Genomic DNA, 23473 nt, shown 5'->3' on the forward strand with positions numbered 1-23473 from the left:
ACTCAGCAATTTTAAAGCTGAGGAAATAGAAGATATTTCATATGACTTATCCCAATACAGCTTATCAGAGCATCTTATCAGTTAGATATTATTGTAGAATCCTCGAGGCTCAGAAAGACCAAGTGACATTCCAGAACTTTGCAGCTAGTAAGCAGTAGACTTATTACTTGGAACCCAGGCACCTGACCTGAAATTCTGAACTCTTTCTACTGTTTTTGGGGTCTGGGAGTTTGTGGTCTTATGGGGAAGAATCTTACCTATTTTTAAAAAGTATTTATTTATTTTTATTTATTTGGCTGTGCTGGGTCTTAGTTGTGGCATGTGGGATCTATTTCCTTGACCATAGATTGAACCCCACCCCCTTGCATTGGGAGCCTGGAGTCTTAGTCACTGAACCACCACAGAAGTCCCTAGATTTTGCATTTTAGATCCAGCACTCTCGAGGCTGAATAGAGGATGGAATTGATCAAGAGGAGAATGGAAACTCTCCTGTGTTCACTAAGAGAGGGCCAAGATAAATAGAAAAGCGTGTATTTGTGATTTAGTAGGTAAATCCTACAGGGCTCAGTGCCTGATGTGGTATATAGCGGGTGAGGGAAAGGGACTAGTCAGAGGCCTTCTCCAGTTTATGGCTATATCCATGGCCAGTGCAGCTGGGTGGCTGGAGCTGTGGGCATTCCAAGGCAGGAAGCACAAAGTTGAGAGGTGGAATGGGAGCCACGATGAGCTAATTTGGGGCCTGTTGAACTTGAATCTCTTATCTGAATGGAGATGTTCAGTAGGCAGAATATGGTGCTTAGAAGCTAGCAGACTGAAATGGAGAAAAACCTTTAGAAGTCCTTAGTACACAGGTGATGGGCAAACCCTGTAGAAGAGTTGAAAGAGCCAAGAAGAATATAAGACAAGAAGATGGCAGGAGACAGAACTTAGGAGATGGGCCAAAGAGACGGAAGAAAATGGTGGAGGAGTAAGACAGAGAGATCACCAGCCTCCCCACAGATACATCAAAAACTCAAGATATGGAATAACTTCTACAAAACAACCTTTAGGTGACAGCAGAAGACCCCAGGCCTTCAGGGGGGCAAGCTAGGCTCCCTGGGATGAGAAAACCACAAAATTCTGTAAAGCAATTATCTTTCAATTAAAAAAATAAAGTGGAAAAAAAAGAAAGGGGCTGAGGAAAGTGTTGTAGTGAGAAGTGAGGAATGGCTCTAGAGGTAGCAGAGAATCAGTAAAATCATGGATGCCAAGAAAGGAGGGGGCTGAGAACTGACCACCAGATCTAAGACACACCATTGCATTTAGCAGCAGAATGGTCATGCTGCTGCTGCTACTGCTACTAAGTTGCTTCAGTCGTGTCCGACTATGTGCAACCCCATAGACGGCAGCCCACCAGGCTCCCCTGTCCCTGGGATTCTCCAGGCAAGAATACTGGAGTGGGTTGCCATTTCCTTCTCCAATGCATGAAAGTGAAAAGTGAAAGTGAAGTTGCTCAGTCGTGTCCGACCCTCAGTGACCCCATGGACTGCAGCCTTCCAGGCTCCTCCATCCATGGGATTTTCCAGGCAAGAGTACTGGAGTGGGGTGCCATTGCCTTCTCCAAGAATGGTCATAGGGAACCATAAATTTTGGTAGAGTGATAGGAACAAAAGCTGTGTAAAAGAGAACAATGCATCTGTTCCTTCTCCCCAGAGATAGGGTCTGCAGAGGCCCAGCCCCTTGAATTGGTAGAGTGAGTTCCCTCTGTACTTGGGGCAGAAGATAGAGGGCGCTGCCCGCCATCTGCTTCCAGGTCCCTCTGAGCAGACTAGCCAGTGGCTTTAGTGGGGAGGGTAAAGGGAAAGATCCACTCCCCTCCCCCACCCCCACATCCCCATAACTTTTTATTGTTTTCTAGAGGGTGGAAACGGAGAAGGCAATGGCACCCCACTCCAGTACTCTTGCCTGGAAGCGACTTAGCAGCAGCAGCAGCATAGGGTGGAAATACAGTGCAAGGAAACATCCCATTGCAAGCTTTTATTACTTCATTTGGGACAATGATCGACAACTTTTCCCCTCCCTAGTCTGTTTATAGACACACATTTATTGAAAGGAGGAGTCAACAAGCTTCATTTCTCAAATGGAAAGACTTCTAACAAACTTTAGTCATACTTACATGGGCCCAACTGTGCCTAGTCATACTTATGAAACAAAAGGAACGTTTAAACAGAGAACCTTGAAATCCTGCATAATTCTCCTTTTTCTTCTGGATAGAGAATATAGGCTGTGATTGTTTCCACTTCTTAACTATTTGCTCCAAGCACAGTGGGGAAGCTCGTTGGTGGGCAGGGTCCATAGGCTGTACTCATTCAGGGAAAACTTCCTGAGGCTCTCCACAAACCCCTGCAATTTCGCTTGTTACCTGGTGACAGCAACCTAAATTATAGTTGTGTGCCCTGGGGAGGAAATGAACACAGGACTGGCAGTATAAAAATCTACCTATTCAGTTAGTTCAGTTTAGTTCAGTTGCTCAGTCGTGTCCGACTCTTTGCGACCCCATGAATCGCAGCAACGCCAGGCCTCCCTGTCCATCACCAACTCCTGGAGTTCACTCAGACTCACGTCCATCTAGTCAGTGATGCCATCCAGCCATATGAAGCAAGAGGAACAGGCTTAAATTTCAGTAGACTAAAGGTTAGAAGAAGTTGTACCTTAGAAGATTACTTAAAAAGACAGAGGACTGCCTTTGGAGAAGGTATCTTACTTTCTTTTTCCAGAGGAAATACTAAAGATGTATTTCCAGAGGAAATACTAAAATAATAATGATGCCACTTTATTTTTTACTATTAAGCACTGAAAAAAGGCGGGGAACTAGGAAAATTTATTGTTTAAAATACAAGAACAGATTCTCAAGGAAGCTAGGTCCTAGGACCTTCCGTCACTCCCATCCCCAATTCACTCTCCCTTGGAAACAGGGCAGATGTGGCTGGGAGGTACGCAGTGGAAAAGGTAACGGATGCTTCCTTCCTGGTTGTGGTTTTACAGAAAATCTCCTAAGGAACCAATGTGAGAGGGAGAAGAATGTTCTCTTTTCCCTTTTCTAGAAGTTATGGTCCTTGGATCTCGGGACCTGGGTTTAAATCCCAGTTCTGCTATTTTCTGAGCTTGTGGACACGAGCTCTCTGAGTCTCAATTGTCTAATGGCAGAAAGAGGATGATCATCTCTGCCCACAGGGTTATTCTGAAGACTTAATGAGACGCTGTATGTAAAACGACCAACAGAGTCTGCAATGAAAGTTAGGTTCCCTCCCCATCCAGAATGAAAAATTTTAAAAATTAATAAATTAGTTAATTCGGCTGTCCTGAGTCTTAGTTGCAGCAGTTGGGGTCTTCCATCTTTGCAGTGGCAATGCAAACTCTTAGTTGTGGCATGTGGAATCTAGTTTCCTGACCAGAGATCGAATCTGGACCCCTTACATTGAGGACCTGGAGTCTTAGCCGCTGGACCACGAGGGAGGTCCCCAGAATGGAAATTTGAAGTAGGCAGGAGGTTCAGTGACCTCTTTAGTATGCAGATGAACTCATCCCGGTCTTTCTTCTTACTTGGATTGAAAGGACTGACCAAGCTGGATAGTGCTGTCCAGTTGGTACCACCCCTGGGGGAAGATGGGGTGAACTGTGGTTGGGCCTGAGCTAAGAATGTCCACTCCTGGCAACTACTCTGCTTGCTGCCAGAAAGAGATAGGTTGCATTTAAAAAAGTTCTGAGGTCAAAGCTGTTGATACAGGTCCAGATGGGTCATAAGGGTAAAGGGGCCTGAGGAGCCAAGGTGTGTGGCCAAAAGGGAGTGTGGGGAGCACAGGCATGAAAGAGTGTGTCAGGGGCATCAGCAGCTGGTCTGGGGGACAGTTTCAACCTCCCAGCAAGTCAGAACCTCTTAAAGGGCCTTCGGGCAGAAGGAACAGTCTGCGTGCTGGTTATCAGCATCTGCAGGAACTCTAGGAATGAGTTCTTGCTCAGCTGCCAGCACCTGAGACATTCTGGCTCTGTGCTTTTCTACTTGACCTTTTAAGGCGTGTTCAGGCCTAGGTGGTGCTAGTGGTAAAGAACCTGCCTGCCAATGCAGGAGACGGAAGAGATGCAGGTTTGATCCCTGGGTTGGGAAGACCACCTGGAGAAGGGCATGGCACCTCACTCCAGTATTCTTGCCTAGAGAAACCCATGAACAGAGGAACCTGGCAGGCTATAGTCAGTAGGGTTGCAAAGAGTCGGACAGGATTGAAGCAATTTAGCACTCACGCACGCATGGCCAAAACAACGTGGTCATCCTGAGCAGGGAAATTTGCAAGTGCTTTCTGCTGAGCTTTGTTGGGGCAACTGAGAACCTCATAGAGGGTCATGAAAATAATTCCCAAAGAAGAAAAATAGCCATTGATTGCTAAGTGGAGCCAACAGCTGAAACTCCCTATTAGCGGCAGAAGCACTGTAAGATCTGTGCTATGACCCCTGCAGCAGAGCTACAGAGAGAACCTCTCTGCAGACAGAGTCACAGTGCAGATATGCAGAAGGTCAGTCCAGGAGTGGGGAAGAGGGGGCCTCACATAGAGTCAGGGGCATGGGCTGGTGGATGAGGCTGCCCCAATGTCTGTCCATTTGACCACAAACCGGAGTGAATGACTAGACCTGTTCAGTTTTCTCATCTTTAAAAGCCAGTGACATGCACAAAATATTCTTTGAAAGAACACCTGTTTTTGGAGAAGACTGCACAGATGGGGACCAAGATGGGAGAGATGCTTTTTATTTCACATCTTTATACGTTTTCAGCTTTGAATCCTGTGGATGTGTGTCCTGTTAAAGAGAGTGTTAATGTTAGTGTTAGCTGCTCAGTCGTGTCTGACTCTTTGCGACCCCATGGACTGCAGCCCACCAGGCTCCTCTGTCCATGAGATTTTCCAGGCAAGGATACTGGAGTGGATTGCCATTTCCTTCTCTGGGGGATCTTCCCACCCCAGGGATCGAACCTGGGTCTCTTGCACTGCAGGCAGATTCTTTACCGACTGAGCTACATTAATAATGACAAAAAAAAAGACAAGTGATGATAGTTTGTACCTTATAGGATTACACACACTGGATAGATGGTAATTACATAAATTGCAGTGTTTATTGTTATTAGTATTAATACAGGGATGCTGGCTAGGCCATCTGTCAGTATTTTTTACCCTTAAATACTCAATAGTCTTGTATTGGGTTTCCCTGGTGACTCAGACAGTAAAGAATCTGCCTGCAATGCAGGAGACCTGGGTTTGATCGCTGGGTCAGGGAGATCCCCTGGAGAGGGGAATGGCTATCCATTCCAGTATTCTTGCTTGGAGAATTATTTGGATAGAAGAGCCTGGCAGGCTACAGTGCATGGGGTCTCAAAGAGTCAGACATGACTAAGTGACTAACACTTTTTCACTTTCAGTCTCTTATCAAGTATCCAGATAAGGCAACCCACTGCAGTATTCTGGCCTGGAAGAATTCCATGGACAGAGCCTAGTGGGCTACAGTCCATGGGATGACAAAGAGTCAGACACAACTGAGTGACTTTCACTTATGTAGGGAAATGTCCTATTCTCAGAAGACACATGCTGAAGTATTTAGAAATAAAAATGCTGAAGTATTTAGAATAAAAATGTGCCCTACAGGCACTGGCCTTACATTATGTTTGTAATCAACAATATCAATTTAGCCCCTTAAAAGCAGTCTTGTAAATGGGTAAAATGAATAAATGAGCACCACTTGCAAACTGACTAATTTTTTTTTTTTACTTTTCACATATTTTAGAGAATTATATTAATTGTTGACAATGGCAGAGGGCACTGTGTAATGAACACCTACATACTCTTCATCTGTGATCACTAATTGTTAACATTCTGGTCACATTTGTATTTTTCCTTTCACACACACACAAATATATATGTATTTTCTGGATTATTTGAAAGTTAGTTACAGATGTGACATTTTTATTTCTAAATACTTCAGCATGTGTCTTCTGAGAATAGGACATTCCCATACATAAGTAAAAGTCACTCAGTTGTGTCTGACTCTGTGATCCCATGGACTGTAGCCCACTAGGCTCTGTCCATGGAATTCTCCAGGCCAGAATACTGCAGTGGGTTGCCTTTCCCTTTTCCAGGGGATCTTCCCAGCCCAGGGATCAAAGCCAGGTCTCCCGCATGCTGGTGGATCCTTTACTGTCTGAGCCACCAGGGAAGTTCTTGCTTGCTTAGTGGCTCAGTCCTGTCCTACTCTTCCAAGACCCTTTGGACTGTAGCCCGCCAGACTCTTCTGTCCATAGGACTTTTAAGGCAAGGATACTGGTGTGGGGTGCCATTTCTTTCTCCAGGGGATCTTCCTGACCCAGGGATTGAACCTGCATCTCCTGTGTCACCTGTATTGCAGGCAGATTCTTTACCTGCTGAGCCACTGGGAATTATCAAACACAGGAAATTTAACCATTACACAAGACTGTTATCTTACTTACAGTTCATATGCAAATATTCCAGAGTGTCCCATTAAATGTTCCTTATAGCTGTTTACTTTTTGATCCAGAATTCTGTTGAGGATCTTCCATTGCATTTGGTTGCCTTCTTTAGTTAAGAACATTTTAGTAGGACTTGTTTTGCCTTTCATTGACATTGATATCTTTGAAGAGCCTAGGTCAGTTTTTACCCTCCCCTCCCTGTCCCATATGTCTTGAATTTGTATCTGATTGTTTTCTGATATTAGACTCAGGTTAAACGTTTTTGGCAAAAATACTACAATAGGTAATGTTCCAGTGCCACTTTTAAGAATACTTTTTATTCCCTTTAAATGTTTGAAGCCAGGAGTCTTTTAAAAATTTCTAATATTCTCATTTTCAAATATCTAGCAGGTCAGTTACTGGTAAGTGACTCCTGTCATCAAGTCATGATGGAGGCTGTGGGCTATTTGTACAAATCACTTGATTTAAGGGCCACCTACCTCGGATATTCTCATTCATCGATCCCTGGGATCCTACAGTGAGTTTCTGTTCTGTGTCTCAACAAGAAGTATACTTCAGGTTATTCTTGTCCTGTAAATGACCTCTTGACAACTTTCATTCCTTTGCAGCCTTCTAAGGGAAATTGAGCGGACTCGGGGTAGGAGATATTGGCCTCAAGGTTTGAGCCAGCAGTCTTCTGAAGGTCCTAGGCATGGCGCCTCATTTTTGGAGCACTTGCTTAAATTAAACTATCACAGTGCTCAGAGTTCAGACACGGTGAGCTCAGCAATGTGCACCAAAGCAGATAAGCTACAGGGGGCTAAAAGCTTGGACTTGGTGGCTGAGACAATTTCAGATAAATCAAAACATGCTTCAGGACAAGGAAAAAAGCTCTTGAGACCCATTGTTTCCATTTCGGCTGTGGAAAAGACTCGGAAGACACAGAGTAATGTTGGAATATGGAATGGCCCGGAAAAAGCAGCAGTGAAGAAAAAGAAAGATTATTCCTCTAAAACTTTACCTTTGGGTAAAATGGATGGTGTAGTAAAGCTTTCATGGCAACGGATTTTGTCAGCTAAAAGTGAGAGTGAAAAAGGCCTAATTAATGCAAATTACCAGCATCCCCTGGTAGAGTCTCTTAGCGCAAATAATCCCTGGAAATCTGTATCTGAGCTCATCTCAGAGAAGTGGCTTTTTCATAGCCCAGATTACAGTTCAGTTTCTCACAAGTGTTTTTTGCAGAGAAGATCTCAGTTTGAAACAAAGTTAATGGAAGACCTCAAATGATACTAATAAAGATTTTCATGGGCTCTTCTGTGTAACTTTTTTCTACTTGTCATTATTTAGAATTCTTCGATGAGATATTTTCTGGTGATAATCAAGGTCGGGGATTTTATTTTTATTTTTTAGCCCCTTGAAATATTGTAACTGACTGTAGCTAAAAAGAACACTTTTTAAGTCATTCATATTTCTGTGGTAAGTAGAAAACTGTTGATATCACAGGGTTCCATATCTAAAAATATGTGGAGATAATGTTTCTAAAGTTCTAATTGTGTTACTTTTACTATCATTTGTCTATGAATTTATGAATTAATGTTTCATGTACACAAAATTTATAATTGCTGTCACTGCATCTCTTAAGTAACATAAGGAAAGACATAAATTGGAATAAACTAAAACCATAAAGTTAGTTTAAAGTACTAGAGTCCACAGATTTGATACCTTATCTATCTTAAACATTTTAATTGCCTCTCATTTTATCGGTGATTTGTAAGATATTACCTGTTAACTGCTGAGGATTAATTATTGACTTCCTTCTTGCTTATCACCCAGCGAAATCCTACCTATTACATTAGGAATCCAAGTGAAAGAATGGGCTTAGCTGTGCGACTTTAACAGCACTATTGCACTTAACCTCAGTTTCATCACTTAGAAGATGGGAGAAATTATAGTGCCAACTTTTTAGGATTTCTGAGAGGACTGCATGAGAAAATGCACATTGCAAGCCTTCAGTGAATAGTAATTACTGTCTGTCACGGTCTAGCCCAGAGCCCACCTTTTCCCATGAAAACAATTGATCCCCTCAGCCCACAACTTAAGCATACAGGAATGCTTTGGGTTATTTGTCTTAAATCGTGCCCCACCTATGTCACAGGTGGTAGTGTGGTCTGCTTTGCACTGCACTGAAACCCGGGTAGCTCGGCGAGCCCTCGCAGTCCAGGGATTCTCAGTTGGGTTCTGGGTGGGCCGCATCAGACTTTCCCGCAGGGGCCAAGTCTGATTCAGTCGACACTGAAACGTCGTGTCGTGAGGTTTACTGTTTATTTGGCTTTGGTGGAACCGTAACGCACACAACAGGTGCAGACTTGTAGGTCTGAGAGAAGACCCATCCACCGCGCCGTGCGAGCGTTTGCTGGAGCAGGGGGACTGGTGTCCCGAGGGCTTCCCTCGCGAGCCAGAAATCTTGTGTGTTGGGGGGCGGGGGGCACTGGCCTGCCAGGCTATGCAGCGGGGGGGGGGGGGGTGTCCGTCAGGCGCATCGGCCTACGTGTGGGACCTGGGCCCAGATGCTGGCTCCTCGGTGGCACCGGAAGGATCCAAGCCAGGGACGCGGGACCTCCCAGACCCGTCCCCACGATCCAGGGGAGGTCCAGGCCGTGGAGGTCATAAATGCAGAGAGGTCGCCTCCTGGAGTCAGGGCCAGAGGCGCGCTGTCAGTACAGCCAGGGTCGGGGGACAGTCACAGGAAGGTGCTGCGGGGTCGGCATGAGGCGCCGGGATCCCGACTCGTGGTCCAGGGCCAGCAAAGAGTCACTCCATTTCATGTGACCTCGGCTGATGGGACGTTCACGCTACCGCACAGCCACCTCTGCGCGTCACACGATCAAGAAGTGACTGTAGCATGTTTCGCTAGTGGTCTCGGGTGTCTGGAAGCTGCTGCCCTGCCTGGCGAAATACGTCCTGCCCCAGGACACCCCACCCAGGCCCCGCCCCAGCCCGCCCCTCCAGGACTTCGCCCCACCCAGGTCCCGGCCCGGCCCTCCAGGACTCCGGCCCGCCCCTTCAGGACTCCGCCCCAACTGAGGCCCCGCCCCGCGGCGGCCGGAGGGGCGGGCCGCGCCGCCACGTGCTCAGACGCAGGGACCGCCCGCCCGCTGGGCAGAGCGCCGGCGGAGCACCGGCCTTGAGGCGCCGCTCGCGGCCGGGCGGCGGCAGGCATGGCCACGGCGGCGGTAACAGCGGCGGCTCGTGGAGCCGGTGCAAGGGCAGTGACCGCCCTGCGGGATGGTTGCCGGACTGCGGCCCGGGGGCGGTCGCTCACGGGCCCCACACGGCCCTTGTGCACAGCACCTGGGACCGCCCCGGACATGAAGCGCTACCTATGGGAGCGCTACCGGGAGGCGAAGAGGAGCACGGAAGGTGAGTGGGGTTGCGGCCCCCGAGCCCTCTGGACGTGTGGGGTCCCTCTCCGCCGGGCTGGGGCGCCAGGTACCGTCCCACGCGGCCATCCGGGAAGCCGGCACCCTCGGACCCGCGAGGTCCGCTGCTGACCGCCAGACCCCACCTCCGCATCCTCACCCTCGGTCGTCCCCAACCTCAACCGCGGGCGACAACGCCTCTGCAGTGCGATTCTGGGAAACGCGGAAAAACGCGCCTGCAGAGAAACTTTACAACTCTTGCCTTTCTCCTGTCGAGAAAGCCTCTTTATAAATTCCTGAGATTTTTTAGCCAGAAATCCACATCGAAAGCGCTTTGGACCCTCCTGGGGGGTTCCACGCACATCTTTTGGGAGACGGTCACCGCCACGCATCGTTAGGTATTGTTATTAATAAACAGCAATAATAGTAACCGCCGGAGTCCGGCAGGCGGCGAGTTACCCTGGATTCCGGCTGCTGGGCAGGTGCCCAGGGTCCGGAGGCTGATTTATCTTCTTTGTTTTAGAGGATAGGGTAAGATTTGCCGTACTTGTAATAAGAGGGATCCAGGTTGGGAGTGTCCCGAGTTATCTACTAACTTCAGCGAGGAGGTGTTCCAGGGCGTGACCTCTTTGTGGTCAGAAAATGAACAGAAAATGAGCTTGATTTGATTGTTGGTAAGGGAAACACGGATAATAGAAAGAGGACCCAGTAAATACTAATATCAGACACATAAATTGTGTCCCGGAATTCTTCCCCATACCTAGGAAGGAGGTGCCACATCCTCATCCTATAGATGAGAGAGGCCAGACTCAAGTTTAAGAAACCTGGCCAAGGTGCGGTCTTCATCTTGAGTCTGTCTCAGCCCCACAGCCATTGTCCTGTTTCCCGTCTGCCTTGCAGTAGCAGCTCATCATTTGGGAACTGGTGTAAAGGGCCAATGATAATCCATGCGTGCTGCTTTTTCAGGGAGGATTTAGAATAGAAATTTTTGTACTCATATTTTGTGTGTGTGTGTGTTGGGGCGGGGGGATGTGTGCTAGTGGAGATGGCAGAGAGAGGGAGAAAATATTTAGTGGAGAGAACATTTTGTAGAATCACATTTTCCATCTTTTGTCCAGAAGTCATGAAAGAACACAAGATAATTTTCTGAGGGAACTCAAAGTGACCAGCAGTGCAAAATTCTGTGAAATAGGGTTTGTTGTCTTAGTTTTCCTTTGCTCAGAGTTTAATTTTGCATGGATTTTTGAGTTGGTGTGGGTGGCAAGAAGATTGGCTTTTGAGACATTGAGAATTGCAGATCTTAAGTGAAAGGAATATAAAAGATCATCAAGCCTGATGGGTAGGCAAGACTTTTTAATTGAAGTTTTCAGTTGTGATAATTGTATCCTGTGCAGTTGTAAGAATTAATACAGGGAGATCTAGCATAACCTTTAACCTGTTTCTCCCACTGGCAACATTTTGCAAAATAACAGCACAGTATCACAACCAGTGTATCAACATTGATACAACCCACAGATCTTATTCAGAATCTCCTAGTTTTACTCTACTTATGAGTGTGTATTTCGTTCTACACAGTTTTATCACATGCAGGTTCGTGTATTCAGCATGGGTCAAGATATGGAACAGTTCACTACAAGGTTGCTCCTAATTTTTGATCATGACAGATAAATAAAGCTCCTGTAAACCTTTGTGTACAGGTTTTTGTGTGAACACGTTTTCATTTCTCTAAATGCCATTGTTTGGTTGAATGGCCGTTGTGTGTTTTATATGACACTGCTGCTGCTAAGTCGCTTCAGTCGTGTCCGACTCTGTACGACCCCATAGATGGCAGCCCACCAGGCTCCGCTGTCCCTGGGATTCTCCAGGCAAGAACACTGGAGTGGGTTGCCATTTCCTTCTCCAGTGCATGAAAGGAAAAGTGAAAGTGAAGTTGCCCAGTCATGTCCGGCTCTTTGCAATCCCATGGACTGCAGCCTACCAGGCTCCTCTGTCCATGGGATTTTCCAGGCAAGAGTACTGGAGTGGGGTGCCATTGCCTTCTCTGTTATGTGACACTACAGGCAAAATTTTTGCCATTCCGATTGTACAGACAAGGTTTGCTGCTGTAGATTGTGACTCTGGGGACATCACAAAGCTCCAGTTTCCTTATCTGTAAAATGGGGATGGATGCTGGTTGTGCCCACACCAGAGGGCTGTGGTGAGGAATGAGCGGGTCCATCATGAAAGGTATTTAGAACAGTGCCTGGTGAATGAAATTCCCTGGCAGCTTAGCTGGTAAAGAATCCACCTGCAATGCAGGAGACCCTGGGTTGATTCCTGGGTTGGGAAGATCCTCTAGAGAAGGGATAGCCTACCCACTCCAGTATCTTGGGCTTCCCTGGTGGCTCATCTGGTAAAGAATCTGCTTGGGGAAACTGAGGTCAGAGAAAAGGAACTTAACACCAGAGCTAACAAATCTCAAAATCTCCTCAAGTTGACCTACTCCAGATCCCCTGGGATTATCCCACACCAAAGCCCAACTCTGGCCTGAATCTGATCTTTATCACTCAATCCTCCAGCTCTCATTTGCCAGTGAAAGTTGCTCAGTCGTGTCTGACTCTTTGTGACCCCATGGACTATACAGTCCATGGAATTCTCCAAGCCAGAATACTAGAGGGGGTAGCTGTTGCCTTCTCCAGGGGATCTCAACCCAGGGATTGAACCCAGGTCTCCTGCAAAGCAGGCAGATTCTTTACCAGCTGAGAAGCCCAGGAATACTGGAGTGGGGATAAAGCAAGGATTTTTAGAGTAGGCTTGGCAGACACTCAGGGGATAGTAGCTCTTGTGGCTAGTTAGTAAATAACTCAGTCTTAGTCATGCTTAGTAAACTGTGGAGATGGGCTAGTTAGCACTAGGGTCTATGTCTCCTTTTGTTTAGCGGAGCACCATATGCGGCGTTGAACAAGTCACCTAATCTCTTTAGTCGTCTTTCTGTAGAATGAGGCCGCTGGAGTAAATAATATGTGAGCTTTTTCAGTGTTACAGGTCTGTGAATCAATATTCAGGGTCCTGTCTTCACCTCCCAGCACGTGCCCACGTGGTCCCTGTCTCACCACAGAGGACACAGGGACTTTCTTCCTTCACCCTGTCTGGGTCTGCATCACCACTTTGGCTGAAGTCTGTACATGTGCCCAACCTGCATTCATTCACCAAGCATTTGTATTCACCAGACATTTATTACGCAGGTAGCAGTGGGCTTAGGGCTTCCCTGGTGGCTCAGAGGTAAAGCCTCTGCCTGCAGGGAAACCTGGGTTTGATCCCTGGGTCAGGAAGATCCCCTGGAGAAGGAAATGGCAACCCACTCCAGTACTCTTTCCTGGAAAATTCCGTTGGCTACAATCCATGGGGTTGCAAAGAGTCGGACACGTCTGAGCGACTTCACTTTTACTTTTTACTTTCAGTGGGCTTAAAAGCTATTGATTTCATAGATGGACAGGACTGAGTGGGAGGGGCCCTTAGGGGCTGAGCACCTGCTGGGGCCAAGGGAGGAGGACCCAATTTGTACGGATGGGGAAGTTGGTAAACAGATAAGTGTCGGTCCAGCTTGTGGAAGATATTAATAAATAACCGGCCCCAGAGGATATGCAGGAAATGCTTGACACTGTGTGTGTATAGAAGTAAAGACTCAGAGGAGATACTGATGTTCATACAAAAACCTACCCCCTGATCCCCCCATTCCCCTAGTTTACTAGAGGACAAAATTTTATTTTCTCCCTTCCTGATTATTGCTTTCTGGTGTTTGATCTCTTGCCTTAATTGGAAAATCCTTTCAGGTGTCTTCTCTTTGAAGAGACTCCCAGAATGAAGCCTGCTTGGGGAGGAGATGATTTTTACCCTTAGTTTTACTCTTTCTCTCCCACCCTCCTTTTTCCCCCCAAATTAAAAAAGACTATTGTTTAGATCGGTTTTAGATTTACAGGAAAATTGCATGTTTCTGTAAACCCCATGACTATGGGATGGTGATATTGCGATTTTTTAAAATCAGAAATATGGCGCAGAGCTTCTGAACCCTTGGAATTTCCTAAGTACACAGATGGATAAAGGTATCCTTTGTTATATTAATTAGGTGACTTTTGGAGTACTCCTAGGCAACCAAGGAGGGGGGCCTGGTTGCCAGGGGGACCTAGCCCTGTGATTGGAGACTTAGCACTTGTGTCTTCTAGTCCCCCTACTCCTCCGGGAGGGAGAGGGGCTGGAGAATGAATGGATCACCAGTGGCCAATGATTCAATCATTGCCCTTGTAATGAAGACTCCATAAATGCCTGTGTAATGAAGACGACTCCAAAAATGTCTCCATAAAAACCCAGAAGGACAGGTTCTGAGGGCTTCTGGGTGACAAATGTATCTAAAAGATTCTGCACCCAATTCAGATATGCGTTTTTCCCCAGGCCACCAATTCTTGGACACATCTGAGTGTCCTTCCACACAGATCACTCCTGACACCTGCTGGGGAAACCGTCGGATCCTCCAAGGGTTCAGTCCTACAGGACTGCCATGGAGATTCACGTGGGGAGAGTGGTACATCCATTGAGGACATGGAAATTCCTTGTGCTGTCTACGAACTTTGCCCTGTGCATCTCTTCCATCGGGCTTTGCCTGGGTTGTATCCCTTTATAGTAAACCAGCGATCTAGAAAGTAAAATGTTTCCCTGAGGTCTGTGAGCCACTCTAGTCAATTACTTGAACCTGAGGAGTAGTCAGTGGACCCTCCCATCTATCGCCGGCCTGTCAGAGGCGCAGGTGACCACCAGCACTGGTGATTGAAGTTGGGCTGGGGTGGTCTTGTAGGACTGAGCCTTTAACCTATAGGGTCTGACGCTCTCTGCAGGAGGTGTCAGAAGTGAGTTGTCTTGTAGGACACCCTGTTGTGTCCATGCATTAGTGGCCTGGGGAAAAAACTCACACCTGAGTTGGGTATAAAATGAGTACATTTGTCACAGTTAACCAATACTGATCCATGGTCAGTATGTATCAGTGTTAAGCAAAGTCCCTGTTTAGTTGAGAATTCCTTAATGTTTAAGCTAGTTTCCTTTTCTCCACCAGGATCCCATCCAGAATAGCACACTGCATTTACTTACCATGTCTCCTTGGGCCCCTCTTGGCTGTGGCAGTGGCTCAGTTTCCCTGTTTACCATCACCTTGACAGTTTTGAGGAATACTGGTCACATACCTTGTAGAATGTCCCTCACTTGGAATTTGTTCCTTTTTTTATTTAAACTTGAGATTTCTGGACATGTAATAGTTATGTATCTGAAGTCAAACTCAGCCTGAAGAAAAGGTTCTTTGTTTTGTTAGGAAAAGAAATGCTAGTTCATTTCCTTTTTGGTTACCTCTAGCAAAAATTTCCTATAGAATTATGGCTCTCACCTGGAGTAAGGGAGGGGGGATTTTGACTCCCAGTGGATGTTTGGCAGTTTCAGAAGACATTTCTAATTGTCGAAACTGGGAGAAAGAGGGTGAGGTTGGCCTCCGGCTGGGGTCGGGGAGGGGGAGTGGGGAGGCCAGAGATGCTGCTAAACATCCTACAAAGTATAGTACACCCTCCCCCAGGAACCATCAAGCTCCAGGTTTCAATAGTGCCAAGATTGAGAAACCTTGTCCTAAAATGGTGAAAGTCTGAGAAATCACTGTGTGACTGTAATTTAAAGATATGAATATACCTGTGTGTGGTCTGTTATTTTCAGTTATTTATATGTTGTGTGTGACTTCTTTGAACTTAAGCCTGGGTGTCCCTGTGTGCTGATCAGATAATTATCCTGTCCTGTTAGGTACAGGATGGAACGTTCCTGTGCCTTCAAGAGAAGTTACTCCAGCTGTACAGTTGGGTAGCCTGGTGGATTTTCCCCCTGCAGAGGTCATCTCAGAACTTGGTTTATTTAGAATGTTTGGCTACTTGGCCAGGGCTACTAAGGATATTAAGTTGTGGAAAGAAGTGTGGGGATTAGTATAAAGTGTTAGAAGAAGCTCTTCAGTTCAGTTCAGTAGCTCAGTCCTGTCCAACTCTTTTCGACCCCATGAATTGCAGCACGCCAGGCCTCCCTGTCCATCACCAACTCCTGGAGTTTACCCAAACTCACGTTCATCGAGTCGGTGATGCCATCCAGCCATCTCATCCTCTGTCATCCCCTTCTCCTGCCCCCAATCCTTCCCAGCATCAGGGTCTTTTCCAATGAGTCAACTCTTCTCATGAAGTGGCCAAAGTATTGGAGTTTCAGCTTCAGCATCAGTCCTTCCAGTGAACACTCAGGACTGGTCTCCTTTAGGATGGACTGGTTGGATATCTTTGCACTCCAGGGGACCCTCAAGAGTCTTCTCCAACACCACAGTTCAAAAGCATCCATTCTTTGGTGCTCAGTTTTCTTCACAGTCCAACTCTCACATCTATACATGACTAATGGGAAAACCATAGCCTTGACTAGATGGACCTTTGTTGGCACAGTAATGTCTCTGCTTTTTAATATGCTATCTAGGTTGGTCATAACTTTCCTTCCAAGGAGTAAAGCGTCTTTGAATTTCATGGCTGCAATCACCGTCTGCAGTGATTTTGGAGCTCCCAAAATAAAGTCAGCCACTGTTTCCACTGTTTCCCCATCTATTTCCCATGAAGTGATGGGACCAGATGCCATGATCATAGTTTTCTGAATGTTGAGCTTTAAGCCAACTTTTTCACTCTCCTCTTTCACTTTCATCAAAAGGCTCTTTAGTTCTTCACTTTCTGCCATAAGGGTGGTGTCATCTGCATATCTGAGGTTATTGATATTTCTCCCGGCAATCTTGATTCCAGCTTGTGCTTCTTCCAGCCCAGAGTTTCTCATGATGTACTCTGCATATAAGTTAAATAAGCAGGGTGACAATATACAGCCTTGACGTACTCCTTTTCCTATTTGGAACCAATCTGTTGTTCCATGTCTAGTTCTAGCTGTTGCTTCCTGACCTGCATATAGGTTTCTCAAGAGGCAGGTCAGGTGTCTGGTATTCCCATCTCTTGAAGAATTTTCCACAGTTTATTGTGATCCACACAGTCAAAGGCTTTGGCATAGTCAAGAAAGCAGAAATAGATGTTTTTCTGGAACTCTCTTGCTTTTTCGATGATCCAGTGGATGTTGGCAATTTGATCTCCGGTTCCTCTGCCTTTTCTAAAACCAGCTTGAACATCTGGAAGTTCATGGTTCATGTATTGCTGAAGCCTGGCTTGGAGAATTTTGAGCATTACTTTACTAGCATGTGAGATGAGTCCAATTGTGCGGTAGTTTGAGCATTCTCTGGCATTGCCTTTCTTTGGGATTGGAATGAAAATGGACCTTTCCCAGTCCTGTGGCCACTGCTGAGTTTTCCAAATTTGCTGGCATATTGAGTGCAGCACTTTCACAGCATCATCTTCCAGGATTTGAAATAGCTCAACTGGAATTCCATCACCTCCACTAGCTTTGTTCATAGTGATGCTTTCTAAGGCCCACTTGACTTCACATTCCAGGATGTCTGGCTCTAGGTGAGTGATCACACCATCGTGATCATCTGGGTCGTGAAGATCTTTTTTGTACAGTGTATTCTTGCCACCTCTTCTTAATATCTTCTGCTTCTGTTAGGTCCATACCATTTCTGTCTTTTATCGAGCACATCTTTGCATGAAATATTCCCTTGGTATTTCTAATTTCTTGAAGAGATCTCTAGTTTTTTCCATTCTGTTGTTTTCCTCTATTTCTGAGCTCTTAAAGGGTATCAAAGGATTTATTCAGAGTTCTTGGTTGATGTTTAGTGAGGACTGTGTGTAGCTCAATGGTGTAAGCTTAGTGTGTATAGAATAAGCACAAAATGCCAGTCCTTCCCTGGAGGAACTTCAGTGGGTTAAAGAGATACCTGTAAGATAATTGAAACATTAGGCCAGTGATTCTCAGACTGGGTTCCACCGTCTCCTGAGAGATGTGATTAAAGAAATGTGCAAAATGTGTGTTAAAGGAGCTTCTTTACAGATAGGCTTATCAGAACTAGTGAATCAGAGCCTTTAAAATTCATGACGCTCCAAGAAGGAGGATGAAGGTTTAGTACTTCCCAAGTGAATCTTACCATAGTACTCCCTTTTTGGAGGTAATGGTCCAAAATAGAAGTTCTAAAGAATACTTTAGGGGGTGAAAGGAGATAAAATACAAAATGGAGATAAAAATAACTTTATTGCCATTCTTCGAAGGTCAGTAGAATTAAACGTATTTATTGTTTCGGTAGTTCTCAGACTTGATGGGCATACCAGAATCATGTGGGAGCTCAGTTAAAAATGGAGATTTCGAGGCCCTAGCCCCAGGTATTCTGATTCAGAAGGTGTGGAGCCAGGGAATCTGTATTTTTACAAACTGGGTTTGGAAACCAATCCTTAGCTGAGCTCTTGAAGACAAGCGCAAACACAGACATGCTCTGCATTTTAAAGTTCGTTTGGGTTCTGGCTTTCAGCATTTTGGTAGACTAGATGTTGTTGATGGTCTCAGAACCCTTTCGGTACAGGATGTTGCTGTTGTTCAGTTGCTCGGTTGTGTCTGACTCTTTTGCGACCCTGTGGACTATAGTCTGCCAGGCTCCTCTGTCGAGATATCCCAGGCAGGAATACTGGAGTGGGTTGCCATTTCCTTCTCCAGGGGATCTTCCCAACCCAGGGATCGAACCTGTATCTCCTGCTTTGGCAGGTGGGTTCTTTACCACTGAGCTGCCAGGGAAGCCCATGGTTCAGGACACTGACATGCAATGAAAAATACAAAGAACATTATTTGCATGTACAGCTGAGCTCTGAGAAACTGAAGAGAAATCACAGGGACTAAAGATGAAGATTGATGAGCAGTCCTGAAGGTGTTATGGTTTGGGGAGCACTTGTTGGGTTTTATTGGCTGTGCCTGCTGAGAGAGAGTGTGTATACAGACACATGTACACTGAGATGCCTGTAAATTCTCTCCTGCTGGAAAGACACACACAGTCTGAAACTGTTCAGTAAATCTGGGACCTACAGGGAGCTGCCTTCCATGCAGAGACAACCAGGAAATATGTCAGTCTTGTTTTCTGCTCTACACTTGCCCCTCTGTAGGTGAGGGTGTCCTGAAAGTCTCCCCATGACCTTGTACTCATAGGCTAGTCCTCACATGGGTTTGAGTTTGAATTTATTCTGCTTGGGTGGTCTGCTTGTGTAACTTCAAGATGAGAAATTAACTAAAAGTGGTCCCAGGGTGATAGCCTCCTGGGATTCCTGATGGAAGCAAATATAAACTCTTCTGGATGAATAGAACTTCACACCAGGTCCCAAGGAAGAACAAAGGAATTGACTGACCTGTAAGTAAATTTAAACACATTGACAATACAGAAATCAGTCCAAAAGAGAGCAGGAGAAGAGGTGAAAGAAACTGAGAAAAAGCAGCAAATAGCATGAACGATGTTAGTGGACGTAGTTCCAAATATATTAGTGATCATGATAAACTCAGATGAACAGATCATCAGATCAGATGTGAGAAACACAATCTAGCTAGATGCTGTTTGCAAGAGAGCCATCCTGAAAAAAGATGTAGAAGAGGTTCATGTTTAATGAAATGGGATAAGACGTCTTGGGCGAATGAGAACCAAAGAAAACCAGCAAGTGTGACTATCAGACAGCTACAGAAGTGGCATTGAAAGGAAATAATGTTAACTATGGGAAGAACTGCAAATTACAGTTCACAGACCAAATCTCGCCTCCTGTTTTTGTGTATTATGTTTTATCAGAACACAGCCACACCCATTTGTTTCCCTGTATGTACTTTTTGGCTCCTTTTGTGCTGCGATATCGGAGTTGTGCAGATACAACAGAGACTTTAGGCTCCACGGCCCGCAGTGTTTACTGACTGAGCCTTCAGGGAAAATGTATGTTGACTCCTGAACTAAAGCTGTGCTTGTTTATCAATATGGATGAGTCTCCCCAAAATAAGACTGAGTGGAAAAAAAGCAAGTTGCAGATGAGTACTAATTATGAAAGGTTTGGAAATACTTAAGAGATACTTGTAGGGGTACACATGTACGTGGTCAAAGTCTAAAGAAACGGAAGAAGGGTGATAAGCACCTAATTCAGGGTAGTGGTTACCTCCTTGGCAGGAGGGGAATGCAGTGAGGGCTTAGAGGGTTTATTTCCTAAGCTGCATGGGGGCCTAACAGAAGGCAACTGGAATATCTGTGTGTTCTGCATTCAGTCTGCTGCAATGTCACAGGTCTGTTAAGCCTCTGGGAAACTGTATTCTAATGAGAGAATGAGCAAAAAAAGGTAAATCATGTCTTGACGTGGGTTTGATCCGTGGGTCAGGAAGATCCCCTAGAGAAGGGAATGGCCACCCACTCCAGTATTCTCGCCTGCAGAATCCCATGGACAGAGGAGCCTGGCGGGTCGCAAAGAGCTGGACACGACTGAGGGACTGAGCACACACAGCACAAGGCGGTTGGGGGACGTGGGTGTGGTTTGTTTTATTTTTATACCTTTCTTGTATCTTAGAAAAATAGCATGATACAGTCTTAAGAAATCTTTTGTTAAGGCGTGTGATATTAATGATCCTTGGCTACAGGAAAAAGTAGCAAAAGGGCTTAAGGGAGAAACGTGTCGCATCATTTTCACATCTTCAGGTAGGAAAGAGTTCCTAAGATAGGAGAGAGCCAGAGAGCCTTCTGGAGGTCATGGAGCCCAGGCCTCTGCTTCGAGAAGAAATCCCTTTTCCATCGCCCTCGCTGGTGGCCACCTGGCATCTGCTTGAGTTTGCCATGTGATCCCAATGCTGCCAGTATTTATTTCGGATGGCCTGAGTCACAGAGAGTATGTAACTCCAGTTCCCCTTCCATATGATCGCTGCCTAAATGGGAAGATGGTGATCGTGCATCACCCTAGCCCTCCCCTTTGACTTGATTATTTGGGACGCTTGTTCACACGTACTCGAATTTCTCGACATCCCTTGTTGATCCTTGGTCCTGACCGCAAGAGGCCGCGTGTGGTTTGACTGGAGAGAAGCAGTGCATGGTGTATGGAAGGCACTGATAGCTCCTTTCTTCTATTTCCTCTGTGCTTTGATGAAGATTTCATGATAGCTTGCCTAGGATTTGATCTTTTTATATGATTAATATTCTTTTTCTAATATTTTCCCTTGAAACACATGTACTTTTCTTTTGAACAGTTTTTTAAATTAAATGACTTTGAAGATTATGTTGTCATTAAACCATTACTCTATATAATTTTATTTCAAGTACCGTTGCATATAATTTTATATTTGGGACTTCAGGAAGCATGATGGATATTTATGGAGCCATCAGAATTACAGGTATTACTTACGAAGTAATAAGGTGTAAATTTTGGTGGGAGTAGTATAAATGTCATGTGTATTATTAATTATTCAGATGATTAATTCTATTTGTCATGAATTACTTTTCCCTGGAGATAGTGCAGAATACCTAAAGTCATGGAAAAATGAAAGCTTCTTTGGAGATGAATAGATGCAGTAGAAGGACTTCTAAATTGCCCCCCTCTGCAGGCCCGCCCAGCCTCATGTTAAGTTCCTCTTGTCTCTACCCGTCAGCGTGATATTTCCTGGTCTCCCACCTCTGCCTGGGATGTTGCTTACTACAGAGCTTGTGCTTTATTATTATTTTTTAATATTCCCCACACAGTGCCCTGTACAGTGTCTGGCACATAGTGGGTGTGGAGTAAGTGCTGATTGAAAAATTTCCTGAGTGCTTAGTAAGTGAGAGAACCAGTTTACAAACATGTTACATACTGGGTGATCCCATTTATATGAAGTTCTAGAAAATGCAAGTGAATCTGACCAGAAGAAGAATAGCAGGGGACAGAAGGAGAAGTGGGATTCAGAAAGGTGGGGGAGAAATGTTTGAGGATGTTGGATATATACTTATTATCTTATTTTGATGATGGCTTCATTGTGGTTTATGTGTGTCAAGCCTCATCACACTGTATGCTCTGTGTGCAATTTATTATATTTCATTTGTGACTCAGTAAAAGTATATAATAAAGACAGGGAATTCCCTGGCAGTCTAGTGGTTAGTACTCTCTGCTCCACCGTCGAGGGCCCAGGTTCAATCCCTGATCAGGGGACTAAGATCTCATAAGCCGCGGGGCCAAAAAAAAAAGCTGTATAGTAAAGACAGAGAAATAAGGGAAGGACTCTGGTTTAGCCTGGCTTTCGGCAAGTACCCCCTACTCCTGGAGATGGGACCCTAGACGTGGCCCAGTACAAGTCAAGTGGTTTAGTCTGAATAACTGCGGCTGGTGGGATGCGGCAGAGTCCCAGAAGAGCCCAGAATGTGTGTGTTTAGAGGTGGGGAAGGGACATTTCTTAGCTAAGGGTTAGGGCTTGCTGGGCAGGGAACCCCATAGATGTTCACCTTCATAGTGGAAAGGATGCCCAGGACACTTTGTCTTGTCTTGGCATCTTTTATTGGGCTGTCGCAGGAGTAAAAGTGATGCACAACTGAATGGTTAGTGGAGATACTGGAGAAAGTTTCTGGCAAAAGATAGTTGTTTTTATTTTTTATTTTATTAGACATTTGTTAACTTGAAGTGTAGTTGTTTTACAGGGTTATGTTGATTCAGTTCAGTTCAGTTGCTCAGTCGTGTCCGACTCTTTGCGACCCCATGAATTGCAGCACGCCAGGCCTCCCTGTCTATCACCAACTCCCAGAGTTCACTCAGACTCATGTCCATCGAGTCAGTGATGCCATCCAGCCATCTCATCCTCTGTCGTCCCCTTCTCCTCCTGCCCCCAATCCCTCCCAGCATCAGGGTCTTTTCCAATGAGTCAACTCTTCACATGAGGTGGCCAAAGTACTGGAGTTTCAGCTTTAGCATCATTCCTTCCAAAGAAATCCCAGGGCTGATCTCCTTCAGAATGGACTGGTTGGATCTCCTTGCAGTCCAAGGGACTCTCAAGAGTCTTCTCCAACACCACAGTTCAAAAGCATCAATTCTTCGGCTCTTGAGAAATTTGTATGCAGGTCAGGAAGCAACAGTTAGAACTGGACATGGAAAAACAGACTGGTTCCAAATAGGAAAAGGAGTATGTCAAAGATGTATATTGTCACCATGCTTATTTAACTTAAATGCAGAGTACATCATGAGAAATGCTGGGCTGGAAGAAGCACAAGCTGGAATCAAGATTGCCAGGAGAAATATCAATAACCTCAGATATGCAGATGACACCACCCTTATGGCAGAAAGTGAAGAGGAACTAAAAAGCCTCTTGATGAAGTTAGAGGAGAATGAAAAAGTTGGCTTAAAGCTCAACATTCAGAAAACGAAGATCATGGCATCTGGTCCCATCACTTCATGGGAAATAGATGGGGAAACAGTGGAAACAGTGTCAGACTTTATTTTTTTCCAAAATCACTGCAGATGGTGACTGCAGCCATGAAATTAAAAGACGCTTACTCCTTGGAAGAAAAGTTATGACCAACCTAGATAGCATATTGAAAAACAGAGACATTACTTTGCCAAAAAAGGTCCGTCTAGTCAAGGCCATGGTTTTTCCAGTGGTC

General features: G+C 45.4%; 2 protein-coding genes across 3 annotated transcripts in view; both read left to right on the plus strand.

The window, feature by feature from the left end:
- The window catches only part of LOC102269921 (putative tetratricopeptide repeat protein 41), an 87274-nt gene extending 77602 nt beyond the window's left edge, over window positions 1-9672 (plus strand). The window contains 4 exon segments of the mRNA XM_070371854.1: window positions 6893-7022; window positions 7114-7756; window positions 7758-7802; window positions 9019-9672. Coding sequence (XP_070227955.1) covers window positions 6893-7022; window positions 7114-7756; window positions 7758-7802; window positions 9019-9672 — 1472 coding nt within the window.
- The window catches only part of NT5DC3 (5'-nucleotidase domain containing 3), a 70961-nt gene continuing 57102 nt past the window's right edge, over window positions 9615-23473 (plus strand). Inside the window, exon 1 of one of the 2 annotated variants that reach the window (XM_070370246.1) lies at window positions 9615-9904. In XM_070370246.1, coding sequence (XP_070226347.1) covers window positions 9703-9904 — 202 coding nt within the window. In that variant the 5' untranslated portion in view covers window positions 9615-9702. The remainder of the gene's footprint in view (window positions 9905-23473) is intronic. The other variant, XM_005899080.2, reaches the window with a different exon arrangement.

Source organism: Bos mutus, chromosome 5 (genome assembly GCF_027580195.1).
Source record: "Bos mutus isolate GX-2022 chromosome 5, NWIPB_WYAK_1.1, whole genome shotgun sequence".
Lineage (NCBI taxonomy): Eukaryota > Metazoa > Chordata > Mammalia > Artiodactyla > Bovidae > Bos > Bos mutus.